Here is a 26,367-nt window from a genome sequence, read left to right as displayed (position 1 = left end):
AGGCACGTGGCTGGGACACACAGTAGCTAAAATTACTTTGTTCTCAGATTGATGATCGCCCCATTAGGACACACCGTCGCAATGAGTTGGGAGGAGCTTCAGCTGTCTGTTTTGGAGTGGGGTAGTAATAGGTTTCTTTACGGAGCTGTAGTTGAATGTCAGGCACTAAGCAGGGTGTTTTACATTCATGGTTTTATAGTATTTGATGCTTTATTTTTATTTTGTGACTTATCATTCTATCGCACACCATCCCGCTTTCTGTATGTCGTTTACACTGTCTTAATTCTGAATAAAGCCCTCCACCACCTACGCTGAGTCATGACTTGTTTCATCCATAGGTTGAAGTCTACATAAATGGGCTCCCTTCAAACTGCTCGGGGAACTGTGGATACAGCTGGAGGGCAGAACAAACACCAGTTATTACTTCCATGAATACAGGTATTTTCTCACCTGTGCAGTGACACGGAACGTCTTTTTACACTGCACATGCACGGTACCAGAGTAATAGGTAGCTGGGTTGTAATAAGGCATTCTCGAATAGGCATAGCTGAGTGAGGAGGTGTCGACGGAATTGTGGGCTATGCAAAATTGTCCTTTCAGTAGTGATGGCCATCGATAGTTCCAAACCATCCATGGTTAACTACCGATGGTCGATGGTTTTGCCATCGATGGCAGAGATCCAGTGGTTCTCTGCCATTGTCTTCAATGGCATTGTCATCAATGGCAGACTGGGAACCGATGGAATTTTTTGGTTCCCAATGTCATGGGGCTTAGGGCCTAATTCAGACCCGCTCGCGAGCGCTGAGCGCTCGCAAGCGGGTCGATGTTGCCCAAATGCGCATGCGCAGGATGGAGGCCCCTCCGTCGTGCTCATGCGCGAGACCCGAAATAACGACGGGGTAGCCGTCGTTATGGGTCTCGCACCAAAGGGGGCGTGCTGTCGATGGTAAGTGACAGCACGCCCCCTTTGGTGGGCATGCCAGGGGCGTGGCTGCCCAGACGGAGGCGTTCCCATGGGAACGCCTACCGTCTGGGTCCGGCCCCACTGACATCACTAGTGATGTCAGTGGGAGTGATTTTCGCTCTGATAGAGCCAAAATCACTCCAGGGCTTGCAGTCAACGAGACCCTACCGCAAGGGTCTCGTCGCAAGCCCGATGGTCGCGATGGTCTTGACCATCGCAACCATCATCATGGACGCTCGCATAAGCTGTGGGTGGTAACCCACAGCTATGCGAGCGTCCAAGGGGCCGCTTCGCAAATAAAAAAAACACGCCCTGATTCAGAGCGGGCGCTCGTTCAGAGCGTCCGGCTCTGAATCAGGCCCTTAGTCCCACCCCCAGTGATGATTGGCCCTCCGTCCCTTCTGGCTAGAGATGGCCATCGCATCGACCATCGATGGTTAACAATCACAGATGGTTGATGGTTTTGCCAAGCAATTTATTCTTCTCAAGTGCCGGGATATGGAGCATAGCTCTGCCCCCAACATGACCCACAAAGCTCCACACCCACTTTCTGATTAGCCCATTACCTGGCAATTATTAAAGCAGGGATGGCCATCGGTGGATGAAACCATCGATGGTTGCCCGCTGATGGTTTCATACCATCGAGGTCAACTATCAATGGTTAAACCACCGATGGCCATCCCTACCCCTGCCAGCAGTGGCTATCAAGGGATGAAAACCATCAGTGATTCACCATAGAGGGTTTTGTGCCATTGACCGTAATCACTGACAGAAATCCCTACTTTTCAGATGCTTTGTTTGCACCAAGGAAAGAGCTGGTGCAAGCAGCGGCATATCAAGACCTACAGGGGACTCATAGCAAAATTTTCACAGGAACCCCCTCCGGGCAAGGGATGGCCATTGACCATCGATAGTTATCAAACATCAATGGTTAACTATGGTTAATGATTTTGCCATCAATGTCAGAGATCCAATGGCTCAGTTGGACCTGATGCTTTTTTTTCATCAGCTAGCAGCTTAGCCCCTCCCTCCCAGCAGCAGCGGCCATTGATTGGTACAAATCATCAGTGGTTTAGTGTCATTAATGGCAATCACCAATAGAAGCATCAATGGACAGCCCACTGATAGCCATCCCTACCCCGGGATGTTCAGTGCCCACCTTCCTGTGCCCTGTGTGTTACTGTACAATAACACATCTCCATCTCTCCCCATTGATGCAGACAGGCAGAAAGAGCATCCATAGCATCACTTATACATTATTAGCAATATTGTATTATGGCCATTTCATACCCATTAGAATAAGGGAGACTTTTGAAATTTTTTTTTTATAATAATTACTATTAATGTTAATATTACCATTCATTTAATCCTGCAAATTAGTGCAAGTATTAGATCATTTACAATCATTAAGTCTAAGCTACCAAATAATTTGCATATATTCAAATTATTTAGCAGCTTGTCCATTTTGTTTGTAAATGATCTAATATTTCCACTATCCATCTACTTAGCTGGTATGCAGTAATAAATGAATGGTGATTAGCATATGGGGCGCAATTTACAAATGAAGTATAACCCCTTTAGCGCTCGCTAAAGGGGTTATACCTTCTTGCTGTATTTAGTAAACAGCGGTAATCTAAGATTACCGCTGTTTGTACAGCATCGCTCTCGTCATCTAAAAGATGGCGAGAGCGATGCGGGCCCCATTGCTGGCAATGGAGACCCGGCGGTGCCTTTCCGGCTTCAACGAAGCCTTCCAGGCACTGCCGGGTATCCATGTCATGCACATGACACTAGAGCCCGTCGGTGGCAGCGTTAGGCTGCCAGCAACCCAGCTGAGGACCTCGCTGAGGACTTCGACTTCTCGGGACCTCGCCGGAGGGGTAAGTATTGCTAAATACCAGTGGAATTTTCGTTTGTATCACTGTGATACTAAACGAAAATTGCCGCTGGTATTTCACTTAGTTTGTAAATGGGGCCCATAGCAAATATTATAAATGAAAAAAATAAAATAAATTATACAGGATCCCTAATACTAGCTGTCTATGATATAATGTGTTATATAAGAAGGCTATGATTCGGTAATAAACCAGTCAGTCAGGAGAGATGCAGGCAGAGCTGTCTGGTAAAAATAGAAGAACTGGGGTTAATGAGATGGCAGTGTAGTTCAGTTCAGGGCCTTGTAGCGGCTGTACGCACTGTAGCTAGTACTTGATGATCAATAAAGATGGGCGTCATACTGAGCCCATACATTAGTAATCAGAAAAACATTATTCTGTGCTATTTCACGATTCCCCAATCCACCAATCTGCGCCCATACATACATAGCAGATAGTTTTCAGTGATTTGCAGATCATTTTCAGCAGATAACAGATCTGCCAATGGTGAAAGACCCATCATTTTACTAGTCGGTCGGCAACTCAGCTTAGTGTTACCGTACACTAGCAATCTGCTGCCCCGATTGGTCAGTGAAATCCAACATGTCGGACAACCTGATTTACTGATTCCGATCACTTTTTGGTTGCAGTCGGCAATCAGTGAACCCCATAGATTGCAGATATTTCTTCACAGTCTTCTGCACATTGGGGAATTGCCCCAATTGATTGCTGATGTATAGACCCCATAAGGATTAGCGGTATATGTGACCAGCTCTGTATACTGGATAATGTGCGCCAGTCTTAAGCGTATGCAAAGCACGAGGATCCGGGGCCAAGTTGTGTAAATCTCTGCATCAGGACCAAAGTTTCAGGATCAGGGGGAGATGTCTCAAATCTTCTAAAGAGGACGAAGTTGCTTAAAGCAAGCAATGAGATTCTAGATATCACTTTATAGAATGTACTAGATATATGATAGGTAGAATCTGATTGGTTGCTATAGATAACTTCTCGACTTGTCCTTTTTAAAAGGTTTGATACATCTCCCCCTCGGTCTCAACAATACAGGCGCTTGAACAAAGGTTAATGCACGGTTGTAATTTGTAGACGTTCTCATGGACAACTCTTTAATATCCAGTCCCTAAAAACAGGTTTCAATCAGCTATGCTAAAGGGCAGAATTCACTAAAGCTGCACTTAATGTCTATAATAATGTTTTTCAGATCTGAGCTGGGATAACGAGTTGCTGATAATAAACGGCACCGGCTTCTCTAACAGTACGGCCAATGACACAACCTCAGTCACCATCGGCAATATTTCCTGCACCATTCTTAGCCTCACGGGTAAGTCAGATACTGCAAAATACAAGAAATGCTAAAATGATTGCCATTTTCATTTAGCCTATTTTGAGCCTTATGCCGCAATATTATTATCTACTAAATAGTTGCCTGAGATGCCACGTTACCGATTGCAGGAGTGCTCGCTATGACCTATTACAGTAACCTGCTGCTGCCGGCATAGAGTCCAGGACAGGTTTTGGTTCCCAAATTTTGGACTTGCTGAAATTCACATAAATGTTTTCAATTTAGGAACTAGAAATATTTTGAAAAGAAAACCGGAAAAGGCATTTGGCAGCGTACACATATCCCAATATTAAAATATGGAAAACATTTTGTACCAGATGTGACTGGGATTCTGAAATTGTTTTCTTTTGTGCATAAGCTAACGATATCAGCTGCCTGGTACAGAAGGCGAGCGCAGGAATGTTCCCGGTCACAGTATACATTGCCGAGGTTGGATTTGCAGTATCCAGTGGTGTAAACCTGACCTTCACCCATCAGATCACTGTCTCTTCCATTGAGCCCTCGTCAGGAAGCCTTGCAGGTAATGACAGACCTATACATCTCTCTACAGCAGTCAACTGTCTATGGAGCGATAAGACTAAACACGGTTAATACTTTTAATCACAATATACCCAAATGTTGATCATTTCTAATCCAGCATGCTGTAAGCCTTCAATAGAATCCTAGGAAATTGTCCCTGTATTCAAATAAGTTGTTGCTGTATTTTGTCAAACATGAAATTGTTGCAGAGTAGATGGTCTCCCCATCCGGGGTGTATATCATGTGCACCCAACAAATGCTGCATGAGCATGAACACTAAAATAACTACATTATACTGACTTCTGTAGACCTGGGATCCGCCATGTACAGCTATGGACTAATATAACCAGGGGCAGAACTATATTCCCGTCTCCCAGAGACAAAATATCATATAAAGGCCCCAAATAATAACACTCATCTCCCCTGACTTCTTCTTTGCAATGTTCTTCATGATGTACAGTAGGTCCAGATGAAGCACACTTACATGAAGAATAGCTCTAGATGAAGCACACCAACATGAGCAATAGGTCCAGATGAAGCACACCAACATGAGCAATAGATCCAGATGAAGCACACCAACATGAGCAATAGGTCCAGATGAAGCACACCTACATGAGCAATAGGTCCAGATGAAGCACACCAATATGAGCAATAGGTCCAGATGAAGCACACCAACATGAGCAATAGGTCCAGATGAAGCACACCAACATGAACAATAGGTCCAGATGAAGCACACCAACATGAGCAATAGCTCCAGATGAAGCACACCAACATAAGCAATAGGTCCAGATGAAGCACACCAACATGAGCAATAGGTACAGATGAAGCACACCAACATGAGCAAAGGTCCAGATGAAGCACAGCAACATGAGCAATAGGTCCAGATGAAGCACACCAACATGAGCAATAGGTCCAGATGAAGCACACCAACATGAACAATAGGTCCAGATGAAGCACACCAACATGTACAATAGGTCCAGATAAAGCAATCCAACATGAGCAATGGGTCCAGATGAAGCACACCAACATGAACAATAGGTCCAGATGAAGCACACCAACATGTACAATAGGTCCAGATAAAGCAATCCAACATGAACAATAGGTCCAGATGAAGCACACCAACATGTACAATAGGTCCAGATAAAGCAATCCAACATGAGCAATAGGTCCAGATGAAGCACACCAACATGAGCAATATGTCCAGATGAAGCACACCAACATGTATAATAGGTCCAGATGAAGCACACCAACATGAGCAATAGGTCCAGATGAAGCACACCAACATGAGCAATAGGTCCAGATGAAGCACACCAACATGAGCAATAGGTCCAGATGAAGCACACCAACATGAGCAATATGTCCAGATGAAGCACACCAACATGAGCAATAGGTCCAGATGAAGCACACCAACATGAGCAATAGGTCCAGATGAAGCACACCAATATAAGCAATAGGTCCAGGTGAAGCACACCAACATGAACAATAGATCCAGATGAAGCACACCAACATGAACAATAGGTCCAGATGAAGCACACCAACATGAACAATAGGTCCAGGTGAAGCACACCAACATGAGCAATAGGTCCAGATGAAGCACAGCAACATGACTAATAGGTCCAGATGAAGCACACCAACATGAGCAATAGGTCAGGTGAAGCACACCAACATAAACAATAGGTCCAGGTGAGGCACACCAACATGAACAATAGGTCCAGGTGAAGCACACCAACATGAACAATAGGTCCAGATGAAGCACACCAACATGAGCAATAAGTCCAGATGAAGTACACCAACATGAGCAATAGGTCCAGATGAAGCACACCAACATGAGTAATAGGTCCAAATGAAGCACACCAACATGAGTAATAGGTCCAAATGAAGCACACCAACATAAGTAACAGGTCCAAGTGAAGCACACCAACATGAACAATAGGTCCAGATGAAGCACACCAACATGAGCAATAAGTCCAGATGAAGCACACCAACATGAACAATAGATCCAGATGAAGCACACCAACATGAGCAATAGGTCCAGATGAAGCACACCAACATGAGCAATAGGTCCAGATGAAGCACACCAACATGAGCAATAGGTCCAGATGAAGCACATCAACATGAGCAATAGGTCCAGATGAAGCACACCAACATGAGCAATAGGTCCAGTTGAAGCACACCAACATGAGCAATAGGTCAGGTGAAGCACACCAACATGAACAATAGGTCCAGGTGAGGCACACCAACATGAACAATAGGTCCAGGTGAAGCACACCAACATGAACAATAGGTCCAGATGAAGCACACCAACATGAGCAATAAGTCCAGATGAAGTACACCAACATGAGCAATAGGTCCAGATGAAGCACACCAACATGAGTAATAGGTCCAAATGAAGCACACCAACATAAGTAATAGGTCCAAGTGAAGCACACCAACATGAACAATAGGTCCAGATGAAGCACACCAACATGAGCAATAAGTCCAGATGAAGCACACCAACATGAACAATAGATCCAGATGAAGCACACCAACATGAGCAATAGGTACAGATGAAGCACACCAACATGAGCAATAGGTCCAGATGAAGCACACCAACATGAGCAATAGATCCAGATGAAGCACACCAACATGAGCAATAGGTCCAGATGAAGCACACCTACATGAGCAATAGGTCCAGATGAAGCACACCAATATGAGCAATAGGTCCAAATGAAGCACATCAACATGTACAATAGGTCCAGATGAAGCACACCAACATGTACAATAGGTCCAGATGAAGCACACTAACTTGTACAATAGGTCCACATGAAGCACACCAACATGTACAATAGGTCCAGATGAAGCACACCAACATGTACAATAGGTCCAGATGAAGCACACCAACATGAGCAATAGGTCCAGATGAAGCACACCAACATGAACAATAGGTCCAGATGAAGCACACCAACATGAGCAATAGGTCCAGATGAAGCACACCAACATAAGCAATAGGTCCAGATGAAGCACACCAACATGAGCAATAGGTACAGATGAAGCACACCAACATGAGCAATAGGTCCAGATGAAGCACAGCAACATGAGCAATAGGTCCAGATGAAGCACACCAACATGAGCAATAGGTCCAGATGAAGCACACCAACATGAACAATAGGTCCAGATGAAGCACACCAACATGTAGAATAGGTCCAGATAAAGCAATCCAACATGAGCAATAGGTCCAGATGAAGCACACCAACATGTACAATAGGTCCAGATAAAGCAATCCAACATGAGCAATAGGTCCAGATGAAGCACACCAACATGAGCAATAGGTCCAGATGAAGCACACCAACATGTACAATAGGTCCAGATGAAGCACACCAACATGAGCAATAGGTCCAGATGAAGCACACCAACATGAGCAATAGGTCCAGATGAAGCACACCAACATGAGCAATAGGTCCAGATGAAGCACACCAACATGAGCAATAGGTCCAGATGAAGCACACCAACATGAGCAATATGTCCAGGTGAAGCACACCAACATGAGCAATAGGTCCAGATGAAGCACAGCAACATGAGCAATAGGTCCAGATGAAGCACACCAACATGAGCAATAGGTCAGGTGAAGCACACCAACATGAACAATAGGTCCAGGTGAGGCACACCAACATGAACAATAGGTCCAGGTGAAGCACACCAACATGAACAATAGGTCCAGATGAAGCACACCAACATGAGCAATAAGTCCAGATGAAGTACACCAACATGAGCAATAGGTCCAGATGAAGCACACCAACATGAGTAATAGGTCCAAATGAAGCACACCAACATGAGTAATAGGTCCAAATGAAGCACACCAACATAAGTAACAGGTCCAAGTGAAGCACACCAACATGAACAATAGGTCCAGATGAAGCACACCAACATGAGCAATAAGTCCAGATGAAGCACACCAACATGAACAATAGATCCAGATGAAGCACACCAACATGAGCAATAGGTACAGATGAAGCACACCAACATGAGCAATAGGTCCAGATGAAGCACACCAACATGAGCAATAGGTCCAGATGAAGCACATCAACATGAGCAATAGGTCCAGATGAAGCACACCAACATGAGCAATAGGTCCAGTTGAAGCACACCAACATGAGCAATAGGTCCAGGTGAAGCACACCAACATGAGCAATAGTCCAGATGAAGCACACCAACATGAGCAATAGGTCCAGATGAAGCACACCAACATGAGCAATAGGTCAGGTGAAGCACACCAACATGAACAATAGGTCCAGGTGAGGCACACCAACATGAACAATAGGTCCAGGTGAAGCACACCAACATGAACAATAGGTCCAGATGAAGCACACCAACATGAGCAATAAGTCCAGATGAAGTACACCAACATGAGCAATAGGTCCAGATGAAGCACACCAACATGAGTAATAGGTCCAAATGAAGCACACCAACATAAGTAATAGGTCCAAGTGAAGCACACCAACATGAACAATAGGTCCAGATGAAGCACACCAACATGAACAATAAGTCCAGATGAAGCACACCAACATGAACAAAAATCCAGATGAAGCACACCAACATGAGCAATAGGTACAGATGAAGCACACCAACATGAGCAATAGGTCCAGATGAAGCACACCAACATGAGCAATAGGTCCAGATGAAGCACACCAACATGAGCAATAGGTCCAGATGAAGCACATCAACATGAGCAATAGGTCCAGTTGAAGCACACCAACATGAGCAATAGGTCCAGGTGAAGCACACCAACATGAGCAATAGGTCCAGGTGAAGCACACCAACATGAGCAATAGGTCCAGGTGAAGCACACCAACATGAGCAATAGGTCCAGGTGAAGCACACCAACATGAGCAATAGGTCCAGATGAAGCACACCAATATGTACAATAGGTCCAGATGAAGCACACCAACATGTACAATAGGTCCAGATGAAGCACAGCAACATGAGCAATAGGTCCAGATGAAGCACAGCAACATGAGCAATAGGTCCAGATGAAGTACACCAACATGAGCAATAGGTCCAGATGAAGCACACCAACATGAGCAATAGGTCCAGATGAAGCACACCAACATGAGCAATAGGTCCAGATGAAGCACACCAGCAGGACAGTAGATGCAGATGAAGCAAAATGTAATTATGAAGACAGAACAATGTTATAATATTTGCTGTATGACACTAGGACCCTATCTCCATCACGTAATAAAATAACAGTAGCTGGATTTGTTTTGTGCCTAAAGCTGCACTATCATCTCTCTCCAGGGGGCACATTGGTAACAATTTTTGGCATGGGATTTAGCAATGACTCAACAGTGGAGTTCGGCAGCAGTCCCTGTAATATTATATTTGTCAACCTGAGCACGATTCAGTGCCGTGCCACTGCGGTAAGTGATTCGCTTACACAGATGACAGCGGCAGGTGTACATACACTAACCATGTACTACAATAAAGTATACATCGTTATAAAGTGTTAAAGGGATAATCACATGGATAGATGATGAATACATGGTGGTTCAGGAAAACAAAAAAATATCAAAGTATTGCCTAACATCACTAGTCCCATCTCTTTCTGCCACAATACTGCGCAGCTTAGCCCTAGTTATGGCATAAATTAATCATAAAAGTAAGGATGCATTGGAAGTGATTATTATTTTATGCATGCAAAGCTTTCCACTGCATTCCTCAGGGTGTCCCGAGGAAGGAGATTCTCAACAACATGGAGTCACAGAGTATTGGTAAAAGTATAGGAAGACATAAGGACTCAGGAGCTTATTCAGAGTCGGTTGTGAGCGCTGAGCGCTCGCGACCGACTCGATGTTGCCCCACTGCGCACTCCGTCGCTAGGGGTCTCGTAGCAGACGGGGCGAGCTATCGATGTTGAGTGACAGCTCGCCCCGTTTGCTGCGCGGGCCGGGGGCGTGCCCGGCCAAATGGAGGCGTTCCAGTCATTTGGGGGCGGCCCCACTGACATCATTGCTGATGTCAGTGGGGAACTTCCTGCTCAAACAGAGCAGGAAGCTCCCTGGGGCTTACGAGTGCCCAGACCCTACCCTAGGGTCTGGTCGTAAGCCCCGATGGTTGTGATGGTCTTGACCATCGCGACCATCACCCATGTCGGTCGGTAGAGCTGTGGGTGGTAACCCACAGCTTAACAATCAACAAGGAGGCGGCCGTTCAGGATGCAAGTGGCCGCCCTAATGCAGAACGACCGCTTGCATCTAACGACCGCCTCTGAAAGAGGTCCTCAGAGCTGGCGCCATACAAAAGTTCTCTTCTAAAGTGCAAATGGCTAGGTTCCCCTCCCATCAGCAACAAATGCCCTGAAAAGGCTCCGTTCATTCACACCCTTTTATTTGATTGCAGGATAAATCCGGTTTGTACAAAGTTTGGTCAAATTCGGCACAAGGCTGCCCGTAATCCAAACTTTCCTCTCAACCCCAACTCCACCCCAAAGTCTCCTCCTGTACTATCTGTATATTGCATGGAACAGGAATTGTGGAGAGCATCAGACTTTCATTTCTGTAAAGATCCCAATGAGAATTCCAATGGTTTCAGTTTAAGCCATACAGTATTTTGTTGATTTTTACATTCAGGGATGAACTAGTCTCTCTGGTTCTCTCATGGTTTAGATATTGCCAATCATTACTGATATTAACAAATAAAAAGTATACCCACTATAAAGAGAAAGTAGAACAGCGGGTAACATAGTGTATGAAATCACAGTATTTTACACTGTCCTAATGTTTGAAACATGTACATAATGCGGATTTACACTATTTTATTTTAGGGCTCATTAGGCACTTTCGATGTTGCTGTTTCCACCAATGGACTTAATGGAGCATTGCCGAATGCTTTCAATTACACCTCTCTGTCTGCCCCGACCATAACAGCCATTAGTCCTACCAGCAGCAGTGTGTTGGGTAAGAAGCTGAATTTAGCAAACTTCTACATAACTACAATTCTTAATTGTCAAGTAGAGAATGTTTTTATCATTATTGCATAGTAAAGTAAATAAAATTAGTTCAACTTAAAAAGCTCTAAGAATTGAATATATATATTTAAAAATTTTTTTTCATCTTTCTAGGCAATACAACCCTGACCGTTTCAGGTTTTAACTTCAGCGGTCAGACAGCATCCAGCGCTGTTTTAATTGGAAATTACCCGTGCCACGTTCTTGAGTGGACCTCAACAAATATTACATGTCTGCTTCCTGTGCTCCCCCCGGGCACGTACGCCATCTTGGTAGAAGTCGAAAGCTGGGGATTTGCAATATCTAAGTATATACATAATTTTTAGCAATATATAACAAACAATTGTTTACCTGTACAATAACTTAGGTTAAAAGTATGCAATAAATACTACTACTCCTATCAGGATCACCAAGCCTTGAAGACAGTTTGCTACAGTATATATACCAGATACTATTAAATAATAAAGAACAAAGAAATAAGTTTCTGTGCCTTTACAATATTTAAGAGCCTGGTCATAAGGGGGTAGGGTATTTACCCCAGGCATGGCAAAGTCCTTGTCAGTAACTACCACTGAATGACACTAATGGGAGGGCTTCATATCTAAATGACGATGATATAGTATAAAAAGATAACTGTGAAAAGATTACTGCACGCGAGATCCCCGCGTGCAGCCTGGAGCCGGGAGCAGGGACAGCGCTGTCCTTGCTGTGGGGATAGGCTAGCGCTAGGCTGTAGCTGTCGATAACGACAGCTACAGCGGGCCGAACGGTCAGACGATCTGACCGTTCGTACATGGCCCAGGCTATCGGTGCTGCTATCTTGTAGATAGCAGCGCTGATAATGACAGGGGCGCATAGCGCCCCTGTCATGGGCTTCATACATCTCCCCCACTGTATGCAATTGTTTACCCAGCATTTGTACGCGATACTACTACTGCGCGGTGACCTACGTACATACGAGCACTGCCACATAGATTCATAAAAAGAATGCGCAATGCTGTCGCTGGAGGGCACTGCTATGTGCATGTCGTAGACGTGCCTGCCCAAAAAGGGGTACGGTCACTTGAAAAGGGGGCATGTCCTTGAGACATGCCCTCTTTTCATCACTGTAATTGGCGTGCCCATCACTCACGAAGATGTTGGTCTGCCCCCAAGCTTGCCCTGAAGTGTGAATAGATGGCACGCGCATGCCTTTTCTGACCTCTTCCCTCCCACTGGACACTGCGGACCTAGGGTGGGAACGGCTGTTTCAGCAGGGCGCCACCATACAGGCAGGGCGCATCTCAGTGATTTCAAACCGGGCAGGGCGCGGCACCCCGCTGAAACAGCCTAACGAGAACACTAGGACAAGATGAGAATTTTCCAACAGCAGCCAATGAGCTCTCAGCTATCATTTTATGGAATGGGTCAGATAAATAATAGCTAGAAGCTAATTGGATGCTATCGGAATTTAGAAGGTTTGGCACACCCCTTCCCCTTTATTTTGAAATAAATTTGTAAGATATATTACTGTCTGCTGGTTCTATTTCAGGATGGCCAATGATGCGTCCATAATATACATTCTAGAGGTGAACAGTATCTTCCCGCAGTATGGGTCCCTGTACGGAGGTTCTCAAATCACTGTGACGGGGTCTGGATTTAGTTCTGTCCCAATGGATAACGTAGTAACCATAGGTACAGTATCATTCTGCAGTATACCCTTAACTGTTATACAAGATTCTATTTACTTACAGTACACAACCGGTGTATTGTGGGGCTGACCTAACCTCTTACCAATGGTCTGGCACATACTGTATATTAAAAATAGGGTTAACAAAAGACTAGACAACACCCTATATAGTCTGTCACGGTTCCCCAAACTCAGTCTTCAAGGCACGCAACAGACCAGGTTTTAAGGATATCCATGCTTCTGCACAGATGGTATAATCAAACTGATTGAGGTACTAATTAAATCAGATGTGCTTAAATATGGATATCCTTAAAATCTGGACTGCTAGTGTGCCTTGAAGACCTAGCTTGGGAAACCCTGTAATATATTATAACTGTAATGCAGATTTGAAATTATTTTTTAAATCTATTAAATGTATTATGTTTGGTTTGATATAGACATATATCTACCACCCCAAAATACAGATCCTGATTTGTACATTAAATAGCAACATATTTTTAGAGAAGGTTAGTAAATAAAAATGTTTTATCGTTATGTACATACATAGATCAGTAACAAAATTAGCCAATGATTAGAGTATCTCTGCAGATGAGCTCAATAAATTTTTATTTTTATTTTTTAATCTTATTGCAGATCAATTAGGCTTCTTTATAGTTTCTTTTTCATTACTGTAGTAATAAAAAAAAAATAACGATGACACAAATAAATAGAAAATATAAACGAAAGACGTAGAGATAAAAGGCAGAGCAAACGGACCCGTGGGTTGTTTTGTGCTGTCAAATTCTATGTTCACAAACTATGGGTATATTTACTATTGTGAGAGTTTTTAGAAGTGGAGATGTTGCCCATAGCAACCAATCAGATTCTACTTATCATTTAACTAGCACCTTCTAGAAGATAATAGCTAGAGATCGATTGGTTGCTATGGGCAACATCTCCACTTCTAAAAAATCCAACTTTAGTAACTATACCCCCTATGTATCTTAACTTTTCCGTATATTGTTAGATGTTTATATTTTATCTATTTGCTTTAGGCATTAAAGCAATCCTACAAATACATTGCATATCTCACATATTGCATTTAGGTTCCCTCCCATGCATTGTCTCTGTGAGTTCCGACAGTGAGCTGACATGTGAAATTCAAAGACCTGGAAATGTGTTTAATGTAACAAATGATGGAAAAGATACAGGTGAGTGCTATATGCTGCTGCAAATACATAAATACATAATAAATGTTCTTTTGTTCACTAGACTGTAAGCTCTTTGGGACAGAGGTTTCCTCTTTCTGATTGTTTATAGCACTATCATTGTACTTGCAATGGTATGCAATCGGGAAGCCGACTGCCTAAATACCGGCAGCCGGCTTCCCGACTGTCATATCCCGGCAAGGGTGAAATGCTGGGTGTCTAGATGTAGATGCCCGGCATTTCCCCGATGCCGGGAGACCGGCGCCCGGCATCCCGATCGTAGTGATGCCGGGCGCCGCGAGCGGACAGCTGCGGGGGGAGAGGGTTGGTTTAGGGCTCCCGGGAGGGACTTAGGGTTAGGCACCCCCCGGGAGGGTTAGGCACCCCCCCGGGACGGTTAGGCTAGGGGGAGGGAGGGTTAGGCACCCCCGGGGGACTTAGGTTTAGGCAGCGGGGAAGGGGGTGGTTAGGGTTAGGCACTTAGAGGGGGGATTATGGTTAGGCACTTGGGGGGGAGGTTAGGGTTAGGCACCCCTAAGGAGGGTTAGGGTTAGGGGGGATAGGTTAGACAATACTTACCTATACACGATCGGGATTTCCAGCGCTGTCGGGCTTCCGCTGCTCGGAACTCTGCTGATGTCAGGCTGCCGATGCCGGGAATCGAACCGGTATTTCATACCGATTCCCTTGCAATTGCGTGTTGAAAATTATTCCCTTTTACAGTATTGTTTAAATAAAAATTGCTACTTTAAATCCTGTATCGAAAATGCTGAAAATCGTTGGTTTATAAAACCGCTGTTCATTAGATAAACCCCCATACTGTATATGTTATATTAGTATAAGGAGATTGGGTTCAGAGCTGTTTTCTCTCCCCTTTCTGTAGAAGGTAATTTAGCTTGGTTAATGGCCACAGAGCCACACAAAGCTGCTACTAATTCCCTTTTTTGTATGAGTTGTTAGAAAGTGATGTACAGTACTTGACAGACAAAAGCACCAATCTCTTATCATTGTGTCAAACAGTTACATTCTGATTTGTGTTCTGTTAATGTTTCAGTATATGGCGTGGGCTATGCTTGGTCCCCAAAACGGCTGGATATATCCACAGGAGACACGGTAGTTTGGCAATGGCAATCTCAGCCCTTCATACTGGGCATCGGATATAGAGTATTCTCAGTGTCGGGTCCGTCCAACCTCACCTACGATGGCATTTCCTTCAACAGTGGTGCCCGAACGCCCTCAGGTCTGCTCTCAGTTCATCCATAATTTATTACAGGTGGCTGGCAGGGCTGGAGACATCCAATGTTCTACACTTACTTTGTTTAAATCAATATTTATATATATATATATATATATATATATACATACAGGTTGAGTCTCCCATATCCAAAATGCTTGGGACCAGGGGTATTTTGGATATCGGAATATTCCATATTTTGGAATAATTGCATACCATAATGAATTGTTTTAGGAATAGGGCCCAAATCTAAACACAGAATACATTTATGTGTTATATACACCTTATACACACAGCCTGCAGGTAATTTTATACACTATTTTCAATAATTTTGTGGCTCAAACAAAGTTTGTGTACAGAAATGAAATTCATTTATGTTTCATATACACCTTATACACACAGCCTGAAGGTAATTTTATATTTTATTTTTAATAATTTTGTGCCTTCAACAAAGTTTGTGTACACTGAACCATCAAAAAGCAAAGGTTTCACTATCTCAGTCATGCTATTCCATATTTCGGAATATTCCGTATATCGGAATATTTGGATATGGGAGACTCAACCTGTATGTGTATATATTATATATATATGTATCTTTATAGAACAAGCATTGCAGAAAATGGTTAAATATGTGATAGGATGACAGTTTTTACTTGTGCAAAAATACAATAGTTAATATATTTATGTAGTAGTGAAATTGTAGGTTAATTGTGGTGTAACATGTCAGTATGCTTTGTTAGCGATAGCTATATACATACTGTACATATAGCCTCTGTATATATATATAGATAGATACATAGATTTGTGTGTGCCTGTGTGTGTTTATGTATGTGCACATTTAATGCATGTCATTTCAATCTGCCCTGCAGGTGTCTTTTCATATCAATTCACGTCTCCAGGGACCTATTACTACAGCAGTGGTTACGTTAATGATGGACAGACGATATTTTTGCAAGGGACAATCGACGTGTCTCCAATCAGCGATCACAATAGCGCAGTGAATGTATCAGTTGGACGGATAGAGGCCAATTACATTCCAGGTAACAACCAAACCTCTGAGAGATGCCAGGTTTCCGGATCGGGACTGAAATGTCTCCCCCCCCCCCCCCCCTGTTGGACCGCCTGTCTGCCAGAGCAGCTTTACTAGTGTAACAAAAAAGGGAGCTAAGCACAGATTGTACACACAACACAAAAGCCAAAACAGTAGCTCAAAATCATAGTCGCACTCAGACGCAAAAACTTAGTTATGCATAAACTGTGGTATCCATGGCCCCACTGATTTCATTACGTTGTCTCAGATTTTGGGCACAATAAAAATAATCGATAAAAAAGTTTATTTTCTTTCTGCCATAGCTTAAATTGGGGTAATAAGTATATTACATATGCAATAATTGTGCTTTGTCGTTTACATCATACTAAAACACTTGCTTATGTAATTTTGTGTTAAGAAATAAAAACAGCCACATTTCAGCCGTTCCCACTGATCTTATTTATCTTACAACAGAAAGAAGACAGGCTGCAAAGGGCACTTATGCATTGTACCACCAACCAATTAGATATCAGCTGTGATTTGTCTCGCTATAGTCCACTGCTAAAAACTAGTGTCTGATTGGTTGCTATGGGTTGGAGCACATCATCATACCTTGTTATTAAATAAGTCCCTAGGAGCTTTATACATCAAATAATGACATTTATGAAGAAGACTAGTAGAATAAGGTTTCAAACAAATTAATTTTTTGTTTCCTTTTATGTAAGAAATATAATTTGTTTCTACAGATCATCTTTCGCCCTCAGTCCCCGAAGGCTGCACCACACCAGACCCACCCTGTCCTCAGCTCACCAACGTATCTTCCAGTAACCATTCTTTTTCCTTTGGGTTCTCAAGTTGTTATTCGCCTTTGATTACCAGCATTACCCCAACTTCTGGAACAATACACGACTCGATAACCATCAACGGAACTGGTTTCAGTAACCTCAAGTGCTCTAACAAGGTATTCAGTCATATTCGTCAACGTAACATTACAATTTCCCCCTTTTGGATTAGTCAAGATATTAAAGGAATGGAATCTTTATAAAAAATAATGTTTAACAAAGACGGCCCAAATTAAAAGTTCTAAAGAAAATTTCTTCACTAGATTTTTGGAAATAACATATTCAAAAACATATCAATGAGCATCTTTTTCTTACACAGATTGGGTTCATCTTTACTGTATTTAACAGTTATTTATAAAGTACACATATTGCTATTGGGCCAATCCCGGGATCGGTGGGATCCCGGGATTGTGGCCTAAAGTTGCTGGGATTTAAATTCCGGAGATTGGCCTCCCTACATATTACGCATCATTTTACAGAGAATATTTTTACTCAGTCCCTGCCTCAGTGGAGCTTACAATCTATGGACCTTATTCAGAGACTCTCGCTAGCGCTGTGCGCTCGCAAGCGGTCTGATGGTTTGCGTACACGCATGCACATGCTTCATTCTGCGCGTGCGCAAACTACTCTGTGTGATAGCAGGCCGCTCGCTCGCCCAGCAAAGACAGCTCAGTGAAATGAGTGACAAGAGAGGCCATTTGTGGGTGGTAACAGGGGCAGGACACTGATAAAGGGAAGTGTGGAGGTGCGATCGCAGGCGTGCCTGAGTGTTTCAACGCCGTTTTAGAGGCGTGCATAATTAACACGCAGCGACATAGTACACATCACATGCTTGTTTTGTACACTGAAGTCCTCGCAGTGCTTGCGGTAGGGTAAGGCAACCACAAGCGCTGCGATCGCTTCCGATTGTCCTCGATGTACCAATGTTTTAATACACTTCCTGGAGATGACGTGTGCTGGTGGGCGGCTCTGCCTGTGCGATTGGGCGTACGCTGGCCGCTCGCTAAGACATGGTGGGCGTGCTTATGCCTTGGCGAGCGATCGCTTCCCGTGGCGTCACTTTGACAAATTTGCATACGCTGGGGGCGAGCGAGCGCATCTAGCGAGAGACTCTGAATGAGGTCCTATATTTCCTATTACATGAACATACATACAAAGTAGGGTTAATTTTTTGTCAGGAGCCAATTAACATACTACTATGTTTTTGCAGTGTGGAAACCTTCATTAACACAAGAGAACATACACACTCCACACAGATAGGGCCTTGGCTGGGAATTTATCTCATGGCCTCAGTGCTTGAGGCTGTAATGCTTAACACTATGGCACCACGCTCCCTTTTAGTAGGCTAGCCCAGTATTCATGAGAAAAAGCCCTAGAGACCTTTTGTAACTAATATTTGTGCCTCACTGGTTGTTAGCACTGGTTCGGTAAATGTTTGTCGCCGTGACAATGTCAACATGGTCATAGTGTCGACATGCAGCATGTTGACATTAACCATGTTTACGCTCTTCATGCCGACACCCATGAAATGTCGACAAACAAGTGTGGCCCGGTGCATCGGCTTCGCTTACCTGGTAGTGGATCTCCGGCGGCTACGGCAATGTCGTCTGGGTCTGGCAGTCAGGTGATCTAGTGCCTCACCCTCCCCTCCCGCAGCCTAACTTAAACCCTCCCCCAAGTGCCAAACTCTCCTATCTAGCAGCCTAACCATCCCCCTAGTGCTTAACCCTAACCCTCCCGCAGCCTAACACTAACCCTCCCCCCTAGTGCTTAACCCTAACCCTTCCCTCCTGCAGCCTAACCCTTATACCCCCCAGTGCCTAATCCTATCCCTCCAAAGAGTGCCTAACCCTAGCCTCCCCTCCTGCAGCCTAACCCTAACACCCCCCCAGTGCCTAACTCTCCCCTCCCGTAGACTAACCCTAACACTCCCCATAGTGCCTAACCCTTCCCTCCTGCAGCCTAACCCTTACACCCCCCAGTGCCTAATCCTATTCCTCCAAAGAGGGCCTAACCCTCCCCTCCCGCAGCCAAACCATAACCTTCCCCCTAGTGCCTAATCCTAGCCTCCCCTCCTGCAGCCTAACCCTAACACCCCCCCAGTGCCTAACTCTCCCCTCCCGTAGACTAACCCTAACACTCCCCATAGTGCCTAACCCTTCCCTCCTGCAGCCTAACCCTTACACCCCCCAGTGCCTAATCCTATCCCTCCAAAGAGTGCCTAACCCTCCCCTCCCGCAGCCTAACCCTAACACTCCCCCTAGTGCCTAACCCTCCCCTCCCGCAGCCAAACCATAACCTTCCCCCTAGTGCCTAATCCTAGCCTCCCCTCCTGCAGCCTAACCCTAACACCCCCCCAGTGCCTAACTCTCCCCTTCCGCAGACTAACCCTAACACTCCCCATAGTGCCTAACCCTTCTATCCTGCAGCCTAACCCTCCCTCTAGTTCCTAACCCTAACTTTTCTCTCCTGTAGCCTAACCCTAACCCCCCCTAGTACTTAGTCCTCACACTCCCCATAGTGCCTAACACTCCCCCTAATACTTAGCCCTAAACCTCCCCTTAGTGCCTAGCCCTAAACGTCCACTTAGGGGCCTAACACTAACCCTCCCATCCTGCAGCCTAACCCTAACCCTCCCCCCACAACCTAACTCTAACCCTCTTCATAGTGTATTCTCCTAACCCTCCCATTACGTAGCCTAACCCTCTGTTCTGTGCATTCTGAGTTACATGCCGACACTGTGAACACATCGACACCCTGCAGATGTCAATGTGTTCTATGTCGAATTTTCTACATTGTGAACATCGTAACTGTCGGCAATGTGTTGTCGTCATCATGATTCAAAAATGTCGACACAGTTACCGCATGGCCTTAGTACATTGGCGCACACTCACAAATGGCTGTCTCCAATATGTATGACAGCCACGCTGTAAGTCATAGGAATGGATACACAGTGTATTTTGTGAATGTTATATTTTTCTTTCATGCGTAGACAAGTTATATGGAAGAATATGTTTCCCTTTAACCGTGCTTTTTATTTTGTATTAGGTGTTGGTTGGACCGTATCCATGTGTAGTGTCCTCCGCTGACGAGACTTCAATAGCGTGCAAAGTAGATCCCCGGGGTTCCATGGATATTGGGGTCGCAGAAATGGTGTCTCTTAGAGTAAATAACCACGGAAATGCCATCAACGCTTTAATAAACGAGATGCAAAGACGATTCGCCCTGTTGCCTCACATTGACTACGTCACACCGGCCAATGGATCAACCACGGGATCTACACGGATCACCATACATGGGTCTGGGTTCTCCAATACAAATGGCAGCACCACCGTCACCGGTTTAGGTTGCACAATACTGTCTGTGAATTACACCGATATTATATGTGATACTCTGCCCAGTTATCCCCACAGCGTTGATGTTGAAGTTACAGTCAAGGGAATCCCCAGCCAGTGCAAAGGATCCTGCAGCTATATGTTCTCCACTGCAATGACACCTGGTGTATCAAGTGTTTACCCAGACATAATACGTAACACATTAGCCACGTTTTATGTCAGTGGCCTCGGCTTTGGAACAGATGTTAATGACGTAGCTGTTTATGTCGGAAACAATTCGCTAAACGTGATGGCTGTCAATGATACTGATATTATATGCGCTATAGATCCTGTCCCTGCTGGTAATTATCCTGTGATGGTTATTGTCCATAGCAAAGGTTTGGCGCAAGGGTCTTTCACCATCAACAGCCCCGCGGAAGCCACTGTCTTGACGGCATCTGGAAGTGTTTTAGGTGGGACTCTTCTCCGCATACAAGGGAATGGATTTCACCTTACTTATACTACAGTGAGAATTGACGGCAATCTATGCCCCATTAAGGCAGTAACTCCTGGTAGTGTTGATTGTGTTACTCCTCCTAGCGCAGCCGCCAAAACGGCCACCGTTAACATCTACATACCCGCCATCTCTTACCCGCCACTCAGCTTTCTCTATTCAGAGGATGACACCCCAAAAGTAACTTCAGTACTTCCAAATACAGGTATGGTTATAAGTTGTTGTGCATTTTACTTTTTATTTAAACTTAGATAAATATTACAAAATAGCATCACGTTTAGAAAAGACTGCCGACTATATAATTAACTTCCAGTAAGTCTTTAAATGCACTGAAATCACAAATTATTGCAAGGGTCAATATTTATAGCATTTGGGTGATAAAGGCTTCATATATTGTACGTCAGAATCTTATAAGTATTCATATGGTGGAATGATCAACCCAGTTCAGTATTGGTAATGGGTGAATTTATCTGGCATTTGTAGCGGGGTATCCTCTGCGTCCTATAGAGTTCCTTAATAAATGTTGGCTGCAGGCAACAGCCACCATTTTCCCAAAAAATTGTAGAAATTGTAGGACCATGGAAAATAAAAGAGGTGATTAGGAAGACTCGACCAGGCCAAGGATGACCATCCTGACAGTGGTCCGGTTGCACCATGAGATTTCCTGCTAAAACAATGCTATGGAAGATCCAGCAAACACCCTATGGAATATCCAGCTAGCACCCTATGGAAGATCCAGCTAGCACCCTTTTGCAGATCCAGTGAGCACCCTATGGAAGATCCAGCTAGCACCCTATGGAAGAACCAGCTAGCACCCTATGGAAGATCCAGCTAGCACCCTTTTGAAGATCCAGTGAGCACCCTATGGAAGATCCAGCTAGCACCCTATGGAAGATCCAGCTAGCACCCTTTGGAAGATCCAGCTGGCACCCTATGGAATATCCAGCTAGCACCTTATGGAATATCCAGCTAGCAGCAACTGACCAGTCTTGATAAAGAACAGAGGGATAGATTCACTTCCTTCTTGTATAGGCTAGATATTCTTAATATTTTCAGGTGATTTTTACAAATTTCTCATCCAAATTTGGTTGGGTTTTACTGTCATCGAGCAATCAAATGTCTACATAAGTCACTTTACATATATAGTTGTAAATATACAATTCTTATTGTGGATCTAGCGTCTCCGTCACGAGCAACCCAGATGCTCCATACACACAGCATACAGGACCTCATTCAGAGGTTAGATGCAAGCGGTTGCACAGAATCAGGGCGGCTGCTTGCATCCTGAACGGCCGCCTCCTTGTCGATCGTTAAGCTGTAGGTTACCACCCGCAGCTTAACGACCGACCAGGTTGATGGTCGCGATGGTGATCACCATCGCGACCATCGGGGCTTATGACCAGACCCTAGGGTAGGGTCTGGGCACTTGTAAGCCCCAGGGAGCTTTCTGCTCTGATGGAGCAGGAAGCTCCCCATTGACATCACTGATGATGTCAGTGCGGCCGCCCACAAAACGATAGGCGTTCGTAAAGGAATGCCTCCATTTTGGAAACCACCCCCCCGGTGCGCCTGCCAAACGGGGGCAGCTGTCGATAAACATCGACAGCCGCCCCTTTGGTAACGAGCTCCAGAGCGACAGAGTTTCTCTGTCGCTCCGGGGCTTGCGCACGCGCCGTGCGGCTGCTGCGCGTGCGCAGGCCAAACCATCGAGTTGGTTACGAGCGCATCGGCGCTCGCGACCGACTCTGAATGAGGTCCACAGTTCCTCTGTTATCTGACACTTGTAGGGCCCTTCCTGCTTCATTAAACAATTATACCATCATTATTGAGGTGCTTCAGTTAAACATTTTTACAAATCAATCACTTAAATATTTCCCGCAGCCTACCATTGTTCTGGTGCTTATGAAAAGCTACTGTAGCTGTCTAAAAGAGCAATGGGGAGACCATGCAGTAGACAAAAATTTGTTCAGCTGCGTCCAACATTGGCAGTGCCTCTGGCTTGGGCCCTACAAGCAAACAAAGACGCACGATTGAGAAAAGGTAGCACAGTGGTTAGAAAAAGTAGCAAAATTAAGGAAAAAGTAGCAGAATTGAGGAAAAAGTTCACGCTGTAAGGTAAAAAGGTGAAAGACGGGTTCAATAGGAGTGTCCTCCGGTATGCATCGTTACGCTTTATCTGTGACTTTTTATACCAATTCCTTTGTGACAAAAAAATTATCCGAAGTACCTAGGACCTCATTCAGAGCCGCTCGCAAAATGCGAGCGCTCGCTCTGAATGAGGGCGGCCGCTTCATTTTTAAAATCCGGCCTCCTGGCCGCTCGCTAAGCTGTGGGTGTCCACCCACAGCTTTAGCGAGTGACCAGGTGATGGTCGCGATGGTCGAGACCATCCCGACCATCGGGGCTTGCGACGAGACCCTTGAGGTCAGGTCTCGTCTCCCGCAAGCCCCAGGTAGCTTCCTGCTCTAACAGAGCAGGAAGCTTCCTACTAACATCACTGCTGATGTCAGTAGGGCCGAATACAAATGGCAGGCGTTCCTTCAGGAACGCCTCCGTTTGTCCAGCCACCCCCCTACAAAACGGGGCGAGCTGTCGATCAACATCGACAGCTGCATCTTTTGTAGCGAGCCCCGGAGCGAGTGAATTTGTCACTCGCTCCGAGGCTAGCGCACGCACACTGCGGCCGCTGTGCGTGTGCAGGGCTTCACCATCGACCCGCTTGCGAGCGCACAGGCGCTTGCGAGCGGGTCTGAATGAGGTCCCTAGTTACACTATGGGCTCGATTGAGACCCGCTCACTAGATGTGTTCGCTCGCTAGATGCGTATGCAAATTTTGCAAGGCAGGCGATCGCAAGGCATTAGCACGCCCACTATGTCTTAGCATGCCATCGCATTGTGTATGCAGACGCCCACCAGCCTGTCTTAAGACGCCCACTTGCGCACCTCATCTCCAGGAAGTGTATGAAACCATCGGTAACATCAAGTACCATCGGATGCCATCGCAGCACTTGTAGTTGACCACACCATACCGCAAGCACTGCGGGCGCCTCAGTGCAGATTTCAGCCAGGTGACGTGTACAATACCGCTGCCTCTTAATTATGCACGCCTCTGAAACAGCGTTAAGATGCTCAGGCGCGTCTGCGCTCGCACATCCACTCCCTCGTTTTTAACGGCCAGCCCCTGTCACCACCCACAAACATCTTGTCCTGTCACACTGGTTCGCATACGCATGCGCAGAATGCAAAAATCATCTGGCTGCGTGCAAACGCATCTTAGCGAGCGGGGCTGAATCAGGCCCTATATGTGAACTAGGGGCCTGATTCAGAGCCGGACGCTATTTGCGAACGGTCGTTCCAAAAAAGGGGCCAGCTATTTAAATTGAGCGCTCGCTCATTGCGGTTTGTTGACGCCTCTATGTCTGAGCGAGCGTTTTTGTAAAGACGCCCCTTTGCCGTTCGCATCATACGCCATCTCCGGTATTTATTTGATTAATCGGGTACATCGAAAGGCATCTGGACTGCTCGCAATTCTTGTGGTAGGATTTTCCTACCGCTATCACTGCGAGCAGTTCAGGCTAAAAGACAACCAAGTGACGTGGTCGATGACGCTCCTTTACTAATTATGCACTCCCATTAAACGCCATTTTTACCATTAGGCACGCCTGCGTTAGGATCTCCACTCCCCCATTTTCAAGCACCTTCCCCTGTTACCACCCACAAACGCCTCATTCTGTCACTCAAATTAGCAGCCCCTCGCTGTTTTACGAGCGCACGATTTCCGACTGCAATGACTGGTTGGCGCATGCGCATTATGACCCATACGCATGCGCAGTTGTGCGAACATCGCTCGGAGCGAACGAGCGGCTCTGAGTCAGGCCCTAAGACACAAAATGGATGAAAAGTAGAAAGATTAAGGAAAAAGTGCACAGCATGGGAATCGCACCACGTATGTGGCGCCATACGGATCAGAAAGGATATATGTTTGTTTTTGATTTTTTTTTTTACATTTTTAGTGTTTTTGAATAATTTGATAACACTAATAAAGGGACCCGGCATGTGCCAGGTCATCTCAGTCTTCCCCTCGATCTGCCCCACCCACTGCTCTTTCTGGCCCCACTCCTTCTCGCTCCTCTGTTCCCCCCCTCCTGTGCTCTGTTCCATTATCCGATTCCCCCCCCCCTCAGCGCCACATCCCCCACCCATACTGACTCCTTTCCCATCGGCCAACCAGGTCCTCTTCCTAGGTCTATCCCATCTTCCTAGCAGTGGGATAAATTGGAGTGTGCACCCCAGCTCCCACTGCGCGTGTATGCTGGAGTCAGGACAGACCTTACACAATTATTATATAGATATTTAATTGCATTGTATGCCTTTAAACCAGTTTCACATCTGATGTGTCTGTACTTTACACTGTTTCATCAGGACCGTCAGGGACTACCATTATAGTGTCTGGCTCACTGTTTGGTTTGGATGCCTCAAAAATTAAGGTGACCATTGGCAATGCCGCATGTGGCATCACGGAAGTGTCTGACAGCCAGTTGAACTGCACAGTTGGGGATAACTGGGGCGGCACATTCCCCGTCACAGTGATTAACGAGAAAGGTTTTGCAAGATCCAGTGCGGCATTTACATATGAACTTAGTATCACCAGCATCTCTCCAAATCAAGGTGAGTGGTAACTGAAAGTACACACACACTCCTTCCTACATCTAACATGACTGTTATAGGCAAAACACGTACATCTGGGTTTCTACTGTAATATAAAGTCACAGGTATTCATTTTATTAAGTCTATGGATTGTAACACGGGGTATTGTACTCCAGACAGGCAGGTACTTGGTAAAGCAGTATCTTTTTAATGGTAGCAGACACTGCACCT

At 45.2% G+C, this 26,367-nt stretch overlaps 1 protein-coding gene across 1 annotated transcript in view; it reads left to right on the top strand.

The window, feature by feature from the left end:
• PKHD1L1 (PKHD1 like 1) overlaps positions 1 to 26,367 on the top strand; it is a 426,685-nt gene that overhangs the window by 90,270 nt on the left and 310,048 nt on the right. The window contains exons 29-41 of the mRNA XM_088444365.1: positions 339 to 438; positions 4,058 to 4,177; positions 4,557 to 4,718; positions 9,992 to 10,113; positions 11,517 to 11,649; positions 11,814 to 12,006; positions 13,231 to 13,373; positions 14,454 to 14,558; positions 15,610 to 15,795; positions 16,659 to 16,829; positions 17,566 to 17,780; positions 20,710 to 21,694; positions 25,912 to 26,157. Of these exons, the coding sequence (XP_088300491.1) occupies positions 339 to 438; positions 4,058 to 4,177; positions 4,557 to 4,718; positions 9,992 to 10,113; positions 11,517 to 11,649; positions 11,814 to 12,006; positions 13,231 to 13,373; positions 14,454 to 14,558; positions 15,610 to 15,795; positions 16,659 to 16,829; positions 17,566 to 17,780; positions 20,710 to 21,694; positions 25,912 to 26,157 (2,881 nt within the window). The remainder of the gene's footprint in view (positions 1 to 338; positions 439 to 4,057; positions 4,178 to 4,556; positions 4,719 to 9,991; positions 10,114 to 11,516; positions 11,650 to 11,813; positions 12,007 to 13,230; positions 13,374 to 14,453; positions 14,559 to 15,609; positions 15,796 to 16,658; positions 16,830 to 17,565; positions 17,781 to 20,709; positions 21,695 to 25,911; positions 26,158 to 26,367) is intronic.

Source organism: Taudactylus pleione, unplaced genomic scaffold, assembly GCF_031769625.1.
Source record: "Taudactylus pleione unplaced genomic scaffold, aTauple2 ptg000360l, whole genome shotgun sequence".
Lineage (NCBI taxonomy): Eukaryota > Metazoa > Chordata > Amphibia > Anura > Myobatrachidae > Taudactylus > Taudactylus pleione.
This window is presented reverse-complemented; position numbering and strand designations above follow the sequence as displayed.